The 20731-nt window shown below is 42.3% G+C and overlaps 1 protein-coding gene across 2 annotated transcripts in view; it reads right to left on the bottom strand.

Moving 5' to 3' along the window:
- LOC308468698 (THO complex subunit 2-like) overlaps window positions 1-20731 on the bottom strand; it is a 60233-nt gene that overhangs the window by 23373 nt on the left and 16129 nt on the right. For both annotated transcript variants that reach the window (XM_080991059.1, XM_080991058.1), the window contains exons 7-19: window positions 18008-18141; window positions 17396-17562; window positions 16153-16245; window positions 14729-14884; window positions 12938-13110; window positions 8265-8460; window positions 5872-5913; window positions 3680-3810; window positions 3475-3576; window positions 2564-2648; window positions 1742-1835; window positions 801-881; window positions 16-112 (exon numbers count right to left, since the gene is read on the bottom strand). In XM_080991059.1, the coding sequence (XP_080847185.1) occupies window positions 16-112; window positions 801-881; window positions 1742-1835; window positions 2564-2648; window positions 3475-3576; window positions 3680-3810; window positions 5872-5913; window positions 8265-8460; window positions 12938-13110; window positions 14729-14884; window positions 16153-16245; window positions 17396-17562; window positions 18008-18141 (1551 nt within the window). The remainder of the gene's footprint in view (window positions 1-15; window positions 113-800; window positions 882-1741; window positions 1836-2563; window positions 2649-3474; window positions 3577-3679; window positions 3811-5871; window positions 5914-8264; window positions 8461-12937; window positions 13111-14728; window positions 14885-16152; window positions 16246-17395; window positions 17563-18007; window positions 18142-20731) is intronic.

Below are 20731 nucleotides of genomic sequence, written 5' to 3'. Positions count from 1 at the left end.
CCATGCTCTACTTACCTTTTCCCAGCCTTTAGCTGGTTTGCCACATACTGAAGTAGACCAGCTAGTTCTATAGGGTATTTTCGAAAAACAGCACCACAGAAGCTAGCTAAACCTAAAATAGATGGGAGGAAAACGAACTTGAATTGCTGTCATTGAAATATAAGCTTTCCTATGTCATGCACATTCAGTAACGTCATATCAATAGACTACTTCTCATGTGTCAAAAGCAAGTTATCCTTAGAACCTGTTTTTCACACTTCTTAGTGTGCAAATGACATTCTACCTGGTCCCTCCCTCCTGCCCTCTCTTCCTGTACTTAAGGAATCGTGTCTGCAACCATACATTTCCTGGCTCCAATTTTTATTCAAGTGCCGTGAATTTACAGGTAAGTGGCTGCCAAGCTGTTGCCAACAACAGAGGTTCTTGGAGGCCCTCTCTTCTACATTCCTGCTCTTTCTGAATTGTACTAGGGGCTACTCAGGCCTATGGAACTCCCATCCTAGAGCCTTGTTGATTTTCAGACAGGTGGCTAAAGCACTCTCCCCCCCCCCCCCGGTAGCTATTTCAGAATTGTATTCCAGATGGCTCTGGAGTACATTTGCTCTGTGTGGTTTTTGAAATGCTTGATTTGTGTGTGCGCGTGCACACACACTTTAACAACCATTAGCCACAACATGGATTTTTTAAAATAGAAAGGCAAGATACAAATGTTTTAATTAATGAAGTAAACACGTTAGCAGGTGCTAAGTAACGAGAGGACTGCATTTCTAATTAAAAATAAATAAAACCCAAGTACTAACTTTGAAGCCAACTGGAGATTGTGGTGTCATCGTGTTTCATCCTCTCCTTCTCAGGATTAGCCAGTGCTTCAATTATGCAATCTTTGCTGAGGCTAAGGAGGAATTCTTCCCCAAACATAATTACATGCAGTATTAAACATTTAATTATTTTGCTTTGTAAATTTAACAATATTTTGAGACACATGGCATACACTACTACCTGTGATATTATAGCAGAAACCTAAAACGATGAACACTTCAGGAATATATCTCTGTGGTTCCGAAGTGTTTTGAGTTCTTGTTCAAATTCCTTTTTCTCACACACCTTTAACCACAACTCAAACAGGATAAAGTAAAGAACAAGGAACACCCTTAGGAGTATTTATGCCTCTTCTGTCAAAAGCTACAACTCCCTAAATCTATGACACATGGCCAAATGAGCAGTCAAATACGGCTTGGCTCTTAATAATTACACTAACAGCAGTTCATGAGTCTAAATATTTAGAAATTTACAATATATGATAAAGGGATTACTACTACTGTGCTACAATGGCAGGACGATTTTTTTTAAAAAAAATTGGCTTTCAATTATTCAATTTGTGCAAGGAGTAGGCCTGGGCAATATGGTGATAGATCGTTGAAAACCAGCTTTAAATCCACACGTGATAACCCATTCAAAATATTTGCCCAGATGGTAAACCACTCAAAGCCAGAAGATGCTTTTGTCTCAGCACTCCCCTGCCTCCCGCAGAGGGCAGCAAATCACAGAGCAGGCGCAGGCCAGGAACTTTCATCTGGCTAGAAAGCAGCTTGCTCAGCTGAGCTGTTTAAGAAGCACCCCTGTACAACAAAGGCGCTTGCTCAGCTGAAGTAATGATTCTCATTCGAGCAGTAAAAAAAAACCTTGTGTAACATATAACCATTGGGTAACTAGCAGTTCTAGGAAGTTAGCAAAAGGATACATGCCAAGACATCATAGTTCAAGGAAGTGAGGTATTTCAATGAGTCGACAACGGGGGTGATTAAATTATCATACTTCTGTATCTGAGACAAAATCTGAAAAAGAGCGAAAATGAGTTTCCCAAGTATAAGAAGCAGCAGCCAGAAGTCCTTAAAAACTCTTAAAAGAAACTACTGTTATGGTTTTCAATCTGAAGAAAAAATAATGAAACTTCATACACACATCTGTATTACATAGTTAATGTGTGCACTTTTCCTAATGTAATATATGAGAAGAGCCCTGCTGGATTAAGCCAATGGCCCATCTAGTCCAGCTTCCTTTTCTCAAAGTGGGCAACTGGACGCCTATGGGAATCTCACAAGCAGAACCTGAGCACAACAGCACTCTCCTCACTTGTAATTCCCTGCAGCTGGTATTCAGGGGCATACAGCCTCCAAAGGTGGAAGCAGAGCTAAGCCATCGTGGCTAGTAGGCATTTACAGCCTCATCTGCCATGAATTTGTCTCACTCTCTTTTAAATCCATCCAGGTTGACAGCCATTGCTACATATTGTGGGAGTGAATATAGGGTCTTTGAAGAAGCACCTTTTTTCCCCGTCCTGACAACACAGCTTTACTGGATTGCCTCAATTTCTAGCATTTTAGAGGAAAATTATCCATTTTCTCCACACCATGCATAATACAATAATACCTCTACCACGTCCCATCACCCCCACCCCCATATAAAACACATTTTAAAATAGTCAATTTGTTTTTCAGAATAAGGTAACTTAAATGGGGCTACTAGAAAAGCAAAGGTAGTCAATACTTATCTTGCCACATACATAATCAAATAAAATGGTTGGGTTGCTGTGGCTCAGTTTTCCTATTTGTCTTCCAGATGGCTTTACGTTTTCCTTGGTTAGACGCCTACAAGAGTACATTCACATTTTAGTTCCTCTCTTTGCAGTCTTATATTCACATTTTCTAGTCACGGCTTTAGATTAATCTATTTTCCTGTAAATGTAGATGGACCTTCCCAATTCCCCCAGGGAAAACTCATGCTACAGGCAACTTTCACATACGATTTCTGTATTCAGCTTGGAACAGAGGATATAAAATACAAATAGGCAAACTGTAATGAATTAAACTGCTCTGGGGCAGAAAAGATTCAACAAGGTTGTAAAGCTAGTGTATAATCATTTTATTTAAGCTGGCATTATTTAAAATAGCACAGTCCCAACAGCTAAATTTTCTGACACACCTACTACTCCTATGGTAACCACCTGTACCCAGGGCCCTAGCCATCACATTTCCTTATGGGGTGGGATAATTACTCTCTTCATGGAGCAAGCTTCCATTCATGAAAAGGGAGCTGTGTTTGTGAAAGGACCCATTCCATGAATCAAATTCTCCTTCTGTGAATGGAAACTTCTTCGTGTACAGTAATTTATCTAACCATCTAATGAAACTGATTTAATATTAAATTGTAGAAGTCTTGCAGGCTGCCCAGCTTTCTAAGTTAAGGCAGTATTTTTTGTTAAATATAAATTACATTTTAGGAAGTTTCATTTAAACACGGTATTACTTGGTAATAGCAGGTAGCATTTCAATCCAATACTTAGGCTGCAATCCCAAGGATACTAATTGTGGGAGCCAGCTTCATGGAACCCAATGGGACTCACTGCCCTGCTACAATTTGTTCTATAGTCTCATCAACATTCCCCAGCAGAAAACAAGTTTCAACATAACTTACTTCATAATGTATTTGGCTCGGTCAATTGTCTGAGCTTTAACTCTCACCAGTAGTGGGTGACTATTGTATGTTTCATTCTTCCACTGCCCATAGAGGCGATACCTATAGGAGGTTCCAAGAAATCAAAATATGTATTTAATGCATCTCTTAGATAATTTGATGAAGAAATTCTGATGCCATATAGTTTTTACAGGTAATTACTCACCGATACTGGTATGGAAATGTTTTAAACATCCCCCAGAGTTCCTCAGACATGCATGCATTACAATCCATCAAAGAAAGAGAAGGAAGCAAAACCTGGTCGGTAATACTAAGCAAACAGCTGAATAATAACTCCTGAAGGAAAGGAAAGGAATTATCTTATTTGAAGGCAAAATCAAAGGGTTTTAAACATCCCCCAGAGTTCCTCAGACATGCATGCATTACAATCCATCAAAGAAAGAGAAGGAAGCAAAACCTGGTCGGTAATACTCAGCAAACAGCTGAATAATAACTCCTGAAGGAAAGGAAAGGAATTATCTTATTTGAAGGCAAAATCAAAGGGTAGACATTCTACAACTTTATGAAGCAAAGTCTATGGCTACTAGTTTTACATTTAAAAAAGGATTACCATATTTTTCGCCCTATAGGATGCACTTTTCCCCCTCCAAAAATGAAGGGGAAATGTGTGTACGTCCTATGGGGCGAATGCAGGCTTTCGCTGAAGCCTGGAGAGCGAGAGGGGTCGGTGCGCATCGACCCCTCTCGCTCTCCAGGCTTCAGGAAGCTCTCCGCAACCCTAGGGAGAACGGCGCGAAGTCGTGCCGGTCTCCCAAGGGTTGCGCAGAGCTGCCTGCATTCCCGGGCTTCGCGCAGCTCTGCGCAACCCTAGGGAGCCCAGTGCGAAGTTGCGCTGGTCTCCCAAGGGTTGCGCAGAGCTGCCTGCATTCCCGGGCTTCGCGCAGCTCTGCGCAACCCTAGGGAGCCCAGTGCGAAGTCGTGCCGGTCTCCCAAGGGTTGCGCAGAGCTGCCTGCATTCCCGGGCTTCGCGCAGCTCTGCGCAACCCTAGGGAGCCCAGTGCGAAGTCGTGCCGGTCTCCCAAGGGTTGCGCAGAGCTGCCTGCATTCCCGGGCTTCGCGCAGCTCTGCGCAACCCTAAGGAGCCCAGTGCGAAGTTGCGCCGGTCTCCCAAGGGTTGCGCAGAGCTGCCTGCATTCCGAAGCCTGGGGCGTGCTGAAGAGCGCGCCCGAGCTTCGCGCAGCTCTCCACAAGCCTGGGGAGACCGGTGTAACTTCCCACCGGGCTCCCTAGGCTTGCGGATAGCAGGCTGTTCTGGGGGCTGGGGTCGGGGGAAGCTCAGGCTTCCCCCGCGCCAGCCCCGCGCCTGGGGGGGAAATAAAAATTTTTTTCTTTATTTCCCCCCCCCAAAAAAGCTAGGAGCGCCCTATGGGGCAAAAAATACAGTAAATTCTGTCAGTTTTCTGTTATATATTTTTGAATTTAAAAGACAACATGGCTTTAAAATATGACAATATACAGAAGCTGCTGTTGCAGTACATTTCTATGCCACCTTCCCAATAGACTTGTGAAGAAAACAAAACAGCAAAAATTAATGAAGTCACTGTGGCAACAGTGGGGTCCATCTGGTTTTATTTTTTAAAGACAGGTGTTAAGTGTCTACAGTCCCATTATTCCAAGCGAGAAGGTTCACCACAGTCTTACTAGGCACTACTAAATCAGGACACATTTGTCCTAGTTGACCAATCACCTGCTTTTTCTATTCAGGCAACCGAGGTAGAAAAGCTGTATTTGACAGCTATGACATGTGATGTACAATAGGAATAGACATTGGGGAAGGTGGGGGGGAGGCAAGAAAGGTTGGTGCATATATAACATCCTCTCACATCCCCTCACCCTGTTGGTGAACTGCTCTAATAACACAAGCTCTGAAAACTTTCTGCACTGAAATGAATGGACATTGTATGTGAATATCTCAGTGCACATTTGAGGCCAGACAAGTGTTTGGGTCTTCAACAGTACACTTGAGCCCTGGAAGCTAGAGAGGCTTTAGAAGAATTGTGCTTCTTGCATACTTTGAAATAGTAGTATGCCACACTTCAGGGTGAAGCCCGTCTAAAGTATCTTACAACATTAAAAATGTTAATACAACAATTAAATTATTATTATTATTATAGAAACAAAGAAGTAAAACATATTCAAAGCTTTTGAAACCTTCCTTGGCCTTCCAAGACAGCTAGAGTGGCAGGCCACAGGATTAGCACTGAGTTGCAGCTTTTATTATAGCTGTTCCACCTTTAAGCCACATTACATAGACTATCCAGATATATGGTCATTTCTGCCACACTTATAATCAAGGCTGGAGGGGGGGAGTCAAGAATACATTTTAAAACAGCTCACCATTTTCTCTTTTTCCTCTTGCTTGCCTGCATCTGCTTGGTGCTAAAAACAACAACAAACAATCAAATACTACTAAAATGCAATGGTCTCATATCAAAGACAATCTTGAGCAAGTCAGGTTATTCCCCCTTCCCAAGTGCAGAGATCAGTTGTGCTAGAGCGAGGTCTGCAGAATTGGATTCCTTGGTCGTCTGCTGCTGAAGAGAAAGTGGGGTACTGAATAAGGTAAATACAAAGCTGAGTAGTAAGGAGCAGCTCTCTTTACTGCTGAACACAGGAGGGGAATGGTGTTGCTCCAGCCACAACTGTCTGTAGTAGCTCTCCGGAGTATGAACAACCACAAATGTCTGGACACTCTTGTAAGTATGCTTCCCTCCCTTTAGAAGCCAATAGCCAAGTTGGGGTTAATACTAAACCAGTTTAGAGTTACATGAATGGGCCTTGGGTTTGTGAATTCCCTCCTTCCCTCTGACAAAACAGCAAGAAAATTAGAAGAATCTCCTTTCTGTTTTCAAATAATCATTATAAATTAACCTATGGTTAATTACTTTAAGTAAGGTCTGCTGACACACACTAGGATCAAACTGTAATTTAAGACATGACTTCTTGTTGTTGTTAAAAATATATATACAATTTAAAATAACCAGAGCCTGCAGTTTTGACAAAACAGATGCTTCCAATCTCCTTTTTGTGGAAGCGCACCAAAGGAGAGGTTCATCTACTCTTAAATAATGGTTGGGCCAATGTGTGAACTGAAACCTTGTCACTTTGAACTGTGCTTAACTTGTTTGCTATTGAACACTTCAGACATTTTACCACTACTGGGGGGTGGGGGGTAGAATCAAGTCTCAACAGTATGCTTGATGCTTTCTGCAAAATATATTGTGCCTTGCAAGTGATATTTACAGAGGCATTTGTCAAAAACTGCCAAGGATTTAGATTTACAAGCGCTTATCCAAGTAGTTAACAGATGCTTAAAAACTTGAAAGTGTTAGAAGACATATTTTACTGTACTTCCCATGGAAACTACTGTGAATATTTTCAGCTGTTTAACAAGGAAATTACACAGGGCACTTTTCTGTAAGAAAAAGGTTAACATTTTCTCTCAATGGATTGGCAACAGTACATTATTTGTAAAAACAACTTCTTATAACATAATCCCAAAGAAACACTCCAAAATACAAATGGCATGAAAGCTTCATTTTGGTACCTGTTTACATGTTTTTTGTTTTGTTTTGTTTTTTTAGTCAGTCGGAAATAGCATTTTAAAACCATGGAAGTGTGCATTACTCACAATTTACAATGGAAAAGATGAGAAGTAAAAAATGGGGTGGCAGGTTAGGGAAAGAGTAAGTGTTACAAGACTTACAGACATCTTGTTAGAAAACTTCCTATATCCAAAACATCTACTAAAGTTCAATTTTTTTTAGAGCAGAGTTGCCAGCATTATACATTAGCATTACTAGAGAAGAGCAGGTGCGGGCTTCTGGTTTGTAAACTCCCTTCTCCAAGCCCTTCTTTGCACATGGCAATTAAAAACTCCCAGTCATTTTCTTTGTAGCAAATCATAATTTGCTATCCAAATCTGGAAGACCTGAACATGTATACATAGCTGCACTTCAATTACCCAGGCCCTGGTATCCTCTCATTTGGATTACTTCAATATGTTGTATATGAGGCCGTCTTTAAAACAGTATGGAAACTTTAGCTCACAATCCTGCTGCCATACTCTGAACTAACTAGGACTGGGCATTAAAAAACACATTATGCTGAAGTTCAGTCATCTCCAGCAGCTTCCATTCCATATCTGGGCCCAATCTGAAGTGCTTGCCTTTATCTTTCAGGATCTTTGGGGTTTGATGCTAGAGTAACCAAGCAATGAAGGGCTCTAAAGGACTTTGGGGCAGTTCAAAATCACCTCTTACCACATGTGCCAATTCAGATCCTGACATCTGCTCCAGAGAACTTTTTTAAATCCTGTTTTAAGTATTACTGTTTTACTCTACACGTCTTGTTTTTTAGGCTGCATCATTTTTATTGTTACTTTCTATGCTACTATCAAGTAATCTTTAGCTAGTTGTATTTTATCTTGTAAGTTTGCTAAGGAATCTTTCGTTATAAAATAGCTTATAAAGGCTGTAAGTAATTGTTTCTTATTTGTGTTTAATAAGAAATATACTCTCCTATCGTTATTCAACTTTCAGAACGCTAACACCTTTCACTTTAAATAGGGACAAGATTAGGCCATCAACATTTTCCTTTTAAAATCTTTTCAGGAAGTCTTTGATCTCCCACATATGCATGCTAATACGTACAAAGCTACAAAATATACTTCTGTAGGGCACAGAAACAGTTTTTAGGAAATTTTGCTCATTAACTGGAAGGTTACCAACCTCTTTCATAAATGCTTTTCCAAGACGCACTACTTTTGCAAACAATATGGGGTCATGAGAGAGATGAGGGCCAAGGTAACAAAGCATGTTGATCACTTCTTTTCTTAAATCTTCAAAACTTTCTACTTGCTTGGGTGCTCTCTTGTTTTGCAAAGGAAGAACTGGTGTCCCTTTGGCACCTTTGGGTACTCCAACCCTGTAAATGAGAGGCAAGTTTTACAGTTAGGAGCAGTAGAAGTTGCTGTTTACCGAGCCAGACCATTGGTCCATCTAGCTCAGTATTGCTTACACTGACTGGTAGCAGCTCTCCAGGGTGTCAGGCAGGGGATATTCAGAGATTCCAGTGATTAAACCTGGGTCCTTCTGCATGCAAAGTAGCTATGGCCCTTCCACAGTTTATACTTTAAACATATCAAAGTACTTTCTTCTACAGTTTCTGTGCATTACTTGTAATTGCCACATCTGTGCACTTGTCAGATTTCCTCCATATAATGCACAACCATTATACTCAGCATAAGAGGCCTGAGAGAGGCCTCCGGGACACGGCTGCTGTTGCTGCTGCTCGCGTGAGTGTTGGGAGGACCGCTCCCTTTTCTGCCAACTCCATCTGGCCTAGGGGGCGGGGCCTGCACTACCACTACAGTTTAGAGGCCTGAGCAGCTACCGGCAGCAATGGACAAAATGGTTTTAAATGTTTTAATTGCTTTTAATTTGCAGCACCTTAAATGGTGGTTGTTGTTTTTTATAATATTATATTATTTCATTATTTTATTTTTGCTTGGGGTGGGATAAGCATTTAGTCAGCGCTACTGTTTCTTGCTTTGTTTTGTGTTCTGTTCTGTTTTGTTTTATTATTATTATTATTCTGTTAAATTATTATATAGTTTGTATTTTGCTTTTTAAGGGGAAGGGTCATGGCTGCCTGGGAGTGGGCCTCAGCCAATAGATTGGGTGGGGCAGGTTCCACAGGGGGGGATGTATTGGGACACCCGATCTCAGTGATCATGGGCAGGAGGAGGAGTTATGCTAAGACCAGACCATGTCATTACTGAGGAGGCAGGTTTAGTCGTTGTTTGAGGACTATCCCTGCCTCCAGGTCTGGTCCTGACCGGAAGGATACAGTAATCAGCAAGGGAAACCCACATGACCTGAAAGTGTTGCTGTGTAATGCCAGGTCAATGATGAATAAAACCACTGCCATCCACGACCTGATTGTGGATGGAGGATTTGACCTGGCATGTGTGACAGAGACCTGGTTGGATGAAGCAGATGGGCCTGTCCTTGCCACTGCTTGCCCACCAGGTTTCTCTTACGCACAGCAACCCAGGTCATGTGAGCGGGGAGGGGGGGTTGCAGTGATTTTTAGGAAGTCATTAGTCTGCACCAGGCGTCTTATTGGGAAGACCCAGTTTTCTGAGTGCATGTTCTGGAAGTTGGGCAATAGGGGCAGTACAGGATTCCTACTGGTGTACCGACCTCCCCGCTGCACCAAGGATTCCCTGCCCGAGCTGCTTCAGGTCGTGGCGGATATGCTCCTGGAGACACCTAGCTTGGTTGTCCTGGGGGATTTTAACATCCATGCCGACACGACCTTACAAGGGGCTGCTCGGGACTTCATGGAAAGCATGGCCTCCATGGGGCTGTCCCTGAATAAGTTTGGCCCAACTCATAGCCGTGGACATGCCTTAGACTTGGTGTTCACCTCTATGGATGTTGGTGATCTGACACTAACTAAAAGCGAAACAAAAGAAGTGCCATGGTCAGATCACTTCCTGGTGCAACTGGACTTCTCCGCAACCCTTCCCCTCTGCAGGGAGGTGGAACCGATTCGGATGGTCCGCCTCCGCCACTTAATGGATCCAATTGGCTTCCAGAGAGTGGTAGGGGATGCTTTATCCCAAGTTGATGGCCTTTCAGCTGATTCCCTGGTGGCACGCTGGAATGAGGAGTTAACCAGGGCTATTGACTGTCTGGCTCCGAAGCGCCCTCTCCGATTGCATGGAGCCCAGACAGCCCCGTGGTTTTCCCCGGAGCTGAGGGTGATGAAACAATCGTTGAGACGGCTAGAGCGCTGGTGGCGGAAAACTCATTCTGAATCAGACCGGACACGGGTTAGAGCTCAACGTCGAGCCTACCAAGTGGCAATGGCGACGGCGAAGAGGGCCTTCTTCGCCGCCTCCATTGCATCTGCAGAAAACAGCAGCAGGAGACTTTTTCAGGTGGTTCGCAATCTATCGGAACCACCTGTACCACCGGGGCCTGGTAGGGACCCCAAGATCTCCTGCAATGCTTTTGCAAAGTTTTTTTGCAGATAAAATCGCTCAGATTCAGGAGGAGGTAGACTCCACCGTGGGAGCAGGGCCAGGGCGGGAGAGTGCTAGAGTTCTGTCTGGTCCTGTTACATGGGATCAGTTCCAATCTGTTACCTCCGAGGATGTGGACAGGCTGCTTGGACAAGTGAAACCGACCACCTGTCTCCTTGATCCTTGCCCATCCTGGCTGATAAAAGCGAGCCGGGAAGGGCTGGGCGATGGGCTCTGTGGGATGGTGAATGCTTCCCTCTGTGAGGGAGCCTTCCCAGACCTGCTGAAAGAGGCGGTCATTAAACTGCTTCTTAAAAAAGACCCGGCCAATTTGGCCAACTATCGCCCAGTCTCAAATCTGCCATTCTTGGGCAAGGTGGTTGCTGAACGACTCCAAGCATGCCTGGAGGAAACGGACCATTTGGATCCCTTCCAATCAGGATTCAGGCCTCACCATGGGACTGAAACTGCCTTGGTCGCGCTGGTTGATGATCTCCGGCGGGCTAGGGACAAAGGTGAGAGCTGTTTCCTAGTTCTGCTGGATCTCTCAGCGGCCTTTGACACCATCGACCATAACATCCTTCTGGACCGCCTAGAGGGGCTGGGAGCTGGGGGCACTGTTATACAGTGGTTCCGCTCCTTCCTCCTGGGCCGTGTCCAGAAAGTGGTGGTGGGGGATGAGTGTTCAGACCCCTGGGCCCTCACTTGTGGGGTGCCTCAGGGTTCTGTCCTCTCCCCCATGCTTTTTAATATCTATATGAAGCCGCTGGGAGAGATCATCAGAGGGTTTGGACTGGGTGTTCATCAGTATGCAGATGACACCCAGCTCTACCTCTCCTTTAAATCAGAACCAGTGAAGGCAGTGAAGGTCCTGTGTGAGTGTCTGGAGGCGGTTGGAGGATGGATGGCGACTAACAGATTGAGGTTGAATCCTGACAAGACAGAAGTACTGTTTTGGGGGGACAGGGAGCGGGTTGGTGTGGGGGATTCCCTGTTCTTGAATGGGGTAACTGTGCCCCCTGAAGGACCAGGTGCGCAGCCTGGGAGTCATTTTGGACTCACAGCTGTCCATGGAGGCGCAGGTTAACTCTGTGTCCAGGGCAGCTGTCTACCAGCTCCACCTGGTACACAGGCTAAGACCCTACCTGCCCGCGAACTGTCTCGCCAGAGTGGTGCATGCTCTAGTTATCTCACGCTTGGACTACTGCAACGCGCTCTACGTGGGGCTACCTTTGAAGGTGACCCGGAAACTGCAATTAATCCAGAATGCGGCAGCTAGACCGGTGACTGGGAGTGGCTGCCGGGACCACATAACACCGGTTCTGAGAGATCTGCATTGGCTCCCAGTACGTTTCCGAGCACGATTCAAAGTGTTGGTGCTGACCTTTAAAGTCCTAAACGGCCTCGGTCCTGTATACCTGAAGGAGCGTCTCCACCCCCATCGTTCAGCCCGGACACCGAGATCCAGCGCCGAGGGCCTTCTGGCAGTTCCCTCATTGCGAGAAGTGAGGCTACAGGGAACCAGACAGAGGGCCTTCTCGGTAGTGGCGCCCGCCCTGTGGAACGCCCTCCCATCAGATGTCAAAGAGATAAATAATTACCTGACATTCAGAAGACATCTTAAGGCAGCCCTGTTCAGGGAAGTTTTTAATATGTAACGCTGTACTGTTTTTAACACTGATTGGGAGCCGCCCAGAGTGGCTGGGGAAACTCAGCCAGATGGGCAGGGTATAAATAATAAATTATTATTATTATTATTATTATTATTATTACCAACTTCAAAATAGAGGAGCTGGTGAATATTAGGCAAAGGGATATGCATTCAGTTAACAACTTCTGCAAACAATTTCAATTTGGCATAAGAGGTGCAGATATAGAACGAATTTTTTAAAAAATACACCAGACCAAGCAAATATATTACAACAAAAAAATCATACTGTGAAAAAGCTTTTCTGCCAAGACCTTTTCAGCAACACTGCTATTGTTGCCTACTAAGGGACAGTGTGACTGAGCAGGATTTTTCTTTTTCTTTTGGATCTCTTTCCATCCACCTGCCCCTTTTATGGCTTTACACATTAGGAGAATAGAAAGTTTGAAACTAAGCCCTAACATAGACAATGCCTGCCTAGGTATTAGTACATTTGTTTTCATTTTAAGACTTGGCATCCCTAAACAACAAGCAGCCTCATTGGCCTCCTAGCTTTGAGCACCATGTGTGAGCTTTTAGAAAGTTCATAAACATTTCCTAACATCTCCACAGATGAATCAAAGGTTAAGAAGAGCTCATTTCAATCAATCACAGCCAGACGTATGCATGGTTAGCTTGTACAAATATTCTCAGTGCACATATAATTTATTCAATTTCTTTACCTTCGGTAGAGAGGTTCAATCATCACATGAAGAAGCTGACAAAGAGCAACAGCAATAGGTTTGTGTGAAGTTGCATAAAATGGAGGCATCTGATCCATAATGTTTTGTGCATGTTGCCAGTCACCAATTTTTAACATTGCTTCTAATAAGCCCAGTTTCTGGTTATCAGGTGGCTGAAAAGATAAGCAGGCATGCAAGGTTGTTTAGTGCAGAAAAACTTTTTATCCTCCCAAGGTAAGAGGAAGAACTACCATACCCATGCTTTCTACGTACATTTGCATCTCTTACATACATGATAACTGGGAGGAAATATTAGGGCTGTCACTTGTTTAAAGCAAATCATAGTTGATTAATAGCATATGAAAGAGTAATGAGTTTTAATCAATTAAAGCTGCAACCGGACTTCCAGCAAGACAAGATGGCAAGCATCACGGCCACAAGGAACTCCTAAGGACCGCCAGCACCAACTGCGCTGCCTAGCTGGTCCCCACACTGCCCACACCCACTGCAGCCAGCTACCCCCTGCCCCCCAATACCTCTCACTACCAAGAAAATGTAATAAACGAATAGAAAGAACCTACCCAGTTGACACTGACACAAAACCCCACAGGCACACTATACAAAAGAATATAAGCCTCCCCACCCCACCCCTCCTCTCCCCTCTCTTCTTCCCCAACCTTATACTGTACTCAACACCAAGGTCTCATAAGAAATGTAACTGATCTGTAAGAAAGACTGTAGAACCTGAAAAAAGAGGCAAGGCATGTTCTTTTGTAAACCGAGATAATCTTTAATAAAAATGTATTAAAAAAAAAAAAAAAAGCTGCAGCCCTATGGTCACTGGGAGGATGTCTCAGACCCCCCACTCCGAGTGTAGAGAGAAATTTGCCATCAGTGAAATCTGACCTTGTGAAGCTGCTCCCTCCTGCTATGGAAACCTTCACATCCCTTGCTTTACCAACATCAGAGCTTTAACCTCAACAGAAGTATAAAGAAGGCTTGGCTGAGGGCAGACTGGAAAAATGACCCCTGATATGGCCACAAAATGGAGGAAACATACCAGCCCTGGAGCTGGCATATTTATTCTTCCCTCCCACTGTTTCCAATGGGAGCAATACTGCTAAAGGAAAAATCAAAACCTTGGAAAGAGGATCAATACTGCCACTTTGTTCCTGCTTTTGCTCTGCTGCCACAAACCCAGTAGTGTGTTTGGGGAAACTGGATTGTCCACCTTTGGTTCTCCCCGCCCTGTTTGTTGAATTGTTCTGTAATGCTGCGAACACCCGCACACTGGTTCTGAAGACCATACAAAACTCTTGCCCCGCCCGCCCATCTACTCAGTATTATCAACTATGTCTCACTGACAGCAGCTCTGTCTCAAGTCATTCCTTCCTCATTATCTGCTACCTGATCCTTTTAACTAGAAATTTGACTTTTGTCATTCTGCATGCAAAATATATGCCACGCCACACAGTCTCTTTAGAAAGCATCTTTTTTTAAAAAAAAAGATGAATATAGAAAACAGATAAACAGATATAAATACTGAATTTGAACTGTTCATTCTAATCACAGAGTTTGGGTTTAATGGGAACACAGCTTAACAGATTTGTCCAAGAGCTCTGAATTAGTTACAAGTGCTGTTGTTTTTCAACAGCTGCATATCCCCCCCATCTCTCAGCAAAATAGATTTCTGTAACTGCAAAAAATGTGCTATTTAACTAAAGTTCTGCTCAACTGAGATGTCTGGATATCTGTGCTAGATTTACAACTCTAAATATCCTTAGAACTTACTTTTTCTGTTTTCTCCTCTTCCTTTTCCTTTTCCTTCTCTTTCTCTTCAGTCTTTTCGGAAGACAATACAACCACTGTGAGCTTCCTCACAATTAGTTTGGCTTCTCCAATTTCTCGTTTATGTTCTTCAATAATAGTGTTGTCTGCTGGAAGTAGCTAAAGAGACAATTTGGAGATTCTTATAAATAAAGGTGTTTTACTTTATTGTGAATAAAGATGCCTACTGTAATCCTCAGTAAAACTCCACAAAACAGATACTTGAAATACCGGAGCTGAAGATTATGAGATTGAGAACAAGTATTGTGTCTCTGGCCTACATCCTTACCCCTCCCCCCACACGTGCCCACTTTCAAGTACATATATGGTTTATTAGTGTCAGTTTCTCATTATTTCCAAGCCAGAAACCAGTTTAAGCCAGGGTGGATAAAAATCAATGGTTTTATTTAAAAAAAAATTAATCAGATTTTTTTATTTAAATGGGAGTTGAGTTTTTTTATTTAGGGTGAGGCGGGGCAGATTGATGCAGAAAAATTCAATCTCATATTTTATGTAACAGAAATGAGTCAAGTAATATTTTTTTTTTGTTTTATGCATGGCATAACTAATCAATATTATAATAGCAATCAAAAGAACCATTAAAGTTAGAAGATAATGAGAATATAATATCTTGAGTAAAAAAAAAAGGGGGGGATTTTGTATCATTCTGCCCCACCTACGGGGCACTTTGATACACTGGATGGGGAACTTTGATGCAAAGCATAAATTATATTAGAATCATAATTATTTACAAAAAAAAAAATTAAAAAAATTTAGTGTGAGAAATCATAATCAGCTTTACCATTTGTTACTTAAAATCTAAATTATGTAGCAAATCAAAGTGTTTCACACATATCATAGACTTTATGGCAGGTTTTCTTAACAAAACTTCAAAACCTCTCTTAATCTTTCCCCAAGACCTATCCATTTAAAAAAAAACTTTGGAAAAACTTAAGTATAAGAACTCACATTAGGTAGTAAAAAAAATAGGAATTTAAACAAAATGCTTATAAAAAATAAGATAATAACATTTAGCTTCTATTGCACATTATATCCACTGAAGTCAATAGAAAAAGTATAGAGATGATGATGTTTGAGATGTGCCCTTAGAGAAATTTGTTTTTGGCAACTACCAAACAACATCCCTGAAATCAATGCTTGCCTTATCTTCTACAATGGGGAAGACAAACATACAAGATCCTAGTTTTCTCCTGAGATAAGACACTGAGATAAACTTACCATAACCAACTATATGAACAGTCCAGAATGCAAATGTACACAGAAATTAGCAATGAGATACTGTTGTTGTTGTTTTTGTAAGCCACAAGTAACAATCTCAATAAAAATAATTCATATGAGCAGTTTTCACTTCAAGAAAAATAACTTACATGGACATAAAGGTCTTCCAAATCTATCAGATTGCTTTGCAAAAGTACTGCAGCAACTCTATACAAAGAAACAGGTGTCTCTCCATTTGGCTCCTAAAAAGAAAAGGCTAGCTTTAGAAAGGCAGTTCAGAGTGTTACAGAACATTAGAGGGTCCTCCATTTTAATACAAAGGTAAAGAGGGTGGAGGTTTAACAGAGAAGGCATCTCCATGCAAGAACTTGCACAGACGTGCAATGAATCAGTTGTTATATTACCACTGCTTTTAAAAAAAGTCTAAGTGCTTAATCTTCTGGCAGTTCAATTTTCCTTAATTTTCTGTAATAACTTCTATAATATGAAGTTTCTCTCAAATTAGCCTACTGTGACTGCAAAAAACATAGATCCATTGGAGGGGGGAATCACAAGAGGGGAAGAACACAACAAAGAAGATTACGTTCAGCTCTCCGTATACCCACGTTTTTCATCTCCTCCGTAGAGCCAGTTATGGTGACAGCTGCCCCTCTGCTTGAGCCAGAAACTGGCTTCAGAGGCAAAATGGTATTGTGAAGGAGATAAGGATCAGCTATCACAGGGACTTGCCAGGCTCAGAAGATAAACAACCTGGACCACGGGAGAAAGATGAGCTCATCTCCCAAGTACAAAGCACTCAAATCCTAGCAATGCCAACACTGGGGAGGGAGGAGTTTGCTTCATCTCCCTTTTGGCACTTCCAAACATATTGTGGGTTGGGGTGGGAATGAGATAAGAGAATACACGGTATGATGTCCTCTGTGCCAATTTCAAATGGTTTGATGCTTAAAACTATTCAGCACTGATTTGCAATCTTAATGCAAAAACACTCCATTAAATACATATTAAATTTATCTCAATGTACAAATTTTCAAAACATTTTATCCTAAAATAAGCATTTTTAAATGTATTTTTGTACTGTTTAAAGACAAGAACAGTATAAAACAATTTGAAGGAGTGGAAAACACAAAGGGTATTTATAAACTGATCTGCATAGTAGCTCATTAAGAAGCATGAACATTTAAGGCTATGAGGCTCATTAAAACCTTAGGTCCAAGTAAACAAAATGTTAGCCATGTTTACCTTTTCACAGTCAACTCAATGAAGCTTAAGTACAACTAACTGGATCCAACACAAAATTATTTCGACTGTTTCATATTAAGAAAATAAGCATCAGGTAACTGAAAAACACACTAATACCAATGAATTTTAGACTACTAACACCTGCATTACCTGATAAAACTTGAATTTGAATCCAAGGATATGGCAGAGTGTTTGAGGTTCACACATGTACATGTAAGATTCTATCAAAGGTACAAAGAATTCATCATACTCTGGCCTGCATTCATAGACTTCTAAAATAATATCCAACACTCTATTGGGATCAAGGTTGAAGCACCCTACAAAAAAAAGGAGATTTAAAAAGTTATCACTGCCTAAGGCAACTAAAACAACCCTTTTAGCTGTATCAGAAAATGTTTTCTATCAATTCTAAACAGAAATCTATTAACTGTATTTCATAATTAGGCACACTAACATCAGTACATTTACAGGAATATGGAATTTGCCCTATGTCTTTACAGGACTAGATATAAGAATTAAGGGTTGTTTCTGACTAACTTAAGTTACAGCGGGTCTATTCGGAGTGTGACTTAGGTCAGATACCACACTTAGAAACTATAGAGACACGGCCAAAATTTCAGTTGGGCTGAATGTTCAAAACCAGGCAACATTCTTTTTTGGGGGGAGCAAGTGTTTATAAATTAAAATTAGCATTGGGTTAAATCCAAAACATATCATAGCTATCCAGGAAAAATGTCAAACATGCCAGTGTATTTGCCTTACCTATTAAAGATTTGATATTTTCTAAGATCAGTTCACTAGTGATATTGCCAGATAAATCTTGGCCCAGTTCAGCAATCAGTTTCGCATAACCTTCATTCTCTTCTCTTAATAAATTGAATTTCTGTTGTTTATAACTACAGAAAGAATAAAGAACAAAAATAACATGTTGACATTTTTAAATTAAAGCCGTCCTTACAGTAATACTGAACTGATCATATCTGCATTTATTTCTCTAGGTTTTCATATTACGGTTCCATAGATGTGAAATTGAATTCAATTTAAGAACTCGTTTATATGGTCTATTTAACCCAGGTATGGAGAACCTTTGGCCCTTCAGATGTTTGCTGAACTACAACTCTCATCATCTCTGGCCCTTGGCCATGCTTGCTAGGGCTGATGGGAGTTGTAGTTCAGCAACATCTGGAGGGCACAAGGTTCCCACTCTTGATTTAACTCTACTGCGTACAAGCTACATGCTGATACAAGCTGCTTACAGTGAGGGGGAGGGGAGTATTTGATCCCCTGCTAAATTTGCCCATTTGCCCTCTGACGAAGAAATGACCAGTCCATAACTTTAATGGTAGGTTTACTGTAGATGTGAGAGACAGAACAACAGGAAAACCCCCAGAAGACCTAAGTCAGAAATTGATGTGCATTAGAATGAGTGAAATAAGTATTTGATCCCCTATCAACCAGCCAGATGTCAGGCTACCTGTATCTTCACTGTATGTAACGAGCTGAGATTAGAAGCACCTGCTGTAAGGGAGAGGTCTTACCTGTAATCCCAGCTCATTTCAGTATCTGTACAAAAGACACCTGTCGACAGAAGCAATCAATCCAGCAGATTCCAAAGTAGCCACCATGACCAAGACCAAAGAGCTGCCCAAGGGTGTCAGGGACAGGATTGCACACCTGCACAAGGCTGGACTGGGCTACAAGACTACAGTGGTACCTCGGGTTATATACGCTTCAGGTTACAGACTCCGCTAACCCAGAAATAGTACCTCGGGTTAAGAACTTTGCTTCAGGATGAGAACAGAAATCGTGCAGCGGTGGCACGGCAGCAGCAGGAGGCCCCATTAGCTAAAGTGGTGCTTCAGGTTAAGAACAGTTTCAGGTTAAGAACGGACCTCCAGAACGAATTAAGTTCTTAACCTGAGGTACCACTGTATTGCCAAGCAGCTTGGTGAGAAGGTGACAACAGTTGATGCAATAATTCGCAAATGGAAGAAACACAAAATAACTGTCAACCTCCCTCGGTCTGGGGCTCCGTGCAAGATCTCATCTCGTGGAGTTGCAATGATCAGGAGAACGGTGATGAAGCAGCCCAGAACTACACGAGGGGAACTTGTCAATGATCTCAGGGCAGCTGGGACCATAGTCACCATGAAAACAGTTGGTAACACACTACGCCGTGAAGGACTGAGATCTTGCAGAGCCTACAAGGTCCCCTTGCTCAAGACAGCACATGTACATGCCCGTCTGCAGTTTGCCAATGCACATTTGAATGACCCAGAGGAGAACATTGGTCAGATGAGACCAAAATCGAGCTCTCTGGCATCAACTCAACTCGCTGTGTTTGGAGGAGGAGGAATGCTGCCTACGGCCCCAAGAACACCATCCCCACCATCAGACATGGAGGGGGACTTATTATGCTTTAGGGGTGTTTTTCTGCTAAGGGGACAGGACACCTTCACTGAATCGAAGGAACAATGGACGGGACCATGTATCATCAAATCTTGGGTGAGCACCTCCTTCCCTCAGTCAGGGCACTGAAAATGGGTCGAGGATGGGTATTCCAGCATAACAATGACCCAAAACACACGGCCAAGGCAACAAAGGAGTGGCTCAAGAAGCACATTAAGGTCCTGGAGTGGCCTAGCCATTCTCCAGACCTTAATCCCATCGAAAATCTGTGGAGGGAGCTGAAGGTTCGAGTAGCTACACATCAGCCTCGAAATCCTACTGACTTGGAAAGGATCTGCAAAGAGGAGTGGGACAAAATACCTCCTGAGATGTGTGCAAACCTGGTGGCCACCTACAAGAAATGTCTGGTCTCTATAATTGCCAACAAGGGTTTTGCCACCAAGTACTAAGTCATCTTTTGCAAAGTGATCGAATACTTATTTCACTCATTATAATGCACATCAATCTCTGACTTTTGTCTTATGGGTTTCGGGGGGTTTTCCTGTTGTTAATTCTGTCTCTCACAGCTACAATAAACCTACCATTAAAATTATGGACTGGTCATTTCTTCGTCAGAGGGCAAACGGGCAAATTTAGCAGGGGATCAAATACTTTCCCCCCTCACTGTACATACCTGGAGCTCCTTGAAAATACTCTATGCAGATAGAAGTTGCAAACTGCTTCTTCCAGCTGCATTTTGCATCTATTAAATGCTTATACTGTATAGAGAGGTTCACCAGTCTTTAAGTAGTGGCTTTCTGTGTGGTATCTGTGGGAGAGTGCAAAGCACTAGGGTGTGCGTGCGCGCGTGTGTGTGTGTGTAACATCATACACAAAACTTTGGATCAAAATCTTTTGTCATCTTTGACATGGATGTATCTCATGACTGTAGGAATACCTTGCCCTGTTTCAAAAATAAATTTCACTTTTTATTTTGTAATTAATGTTAAATGGTTCTCTGTTTGTAATATTGTACATGGGCACCAGGTTTTTGCACTGCGAGATCAGGAAATTAAGTTCTTCAAATATCTGAAAATT

This window comes from Podarcis pityusensis (genome assembly GCF_964106645.2).
Source record: "Podarcis pityusensis genome assembly, chromosome: Z".
Classification (NCBI taxonomy): Eukaryota; Metazoa; Chordata; class Lepidosauria; order Squamata; family Lacertidae; genus Podarcis; species Podarcis pityusensis.
The sequence above is the reverse complement of the archived record's forward strand: the minus strand, read 5'-3'. Positions and strand labels throughout refer to the sequence as shown.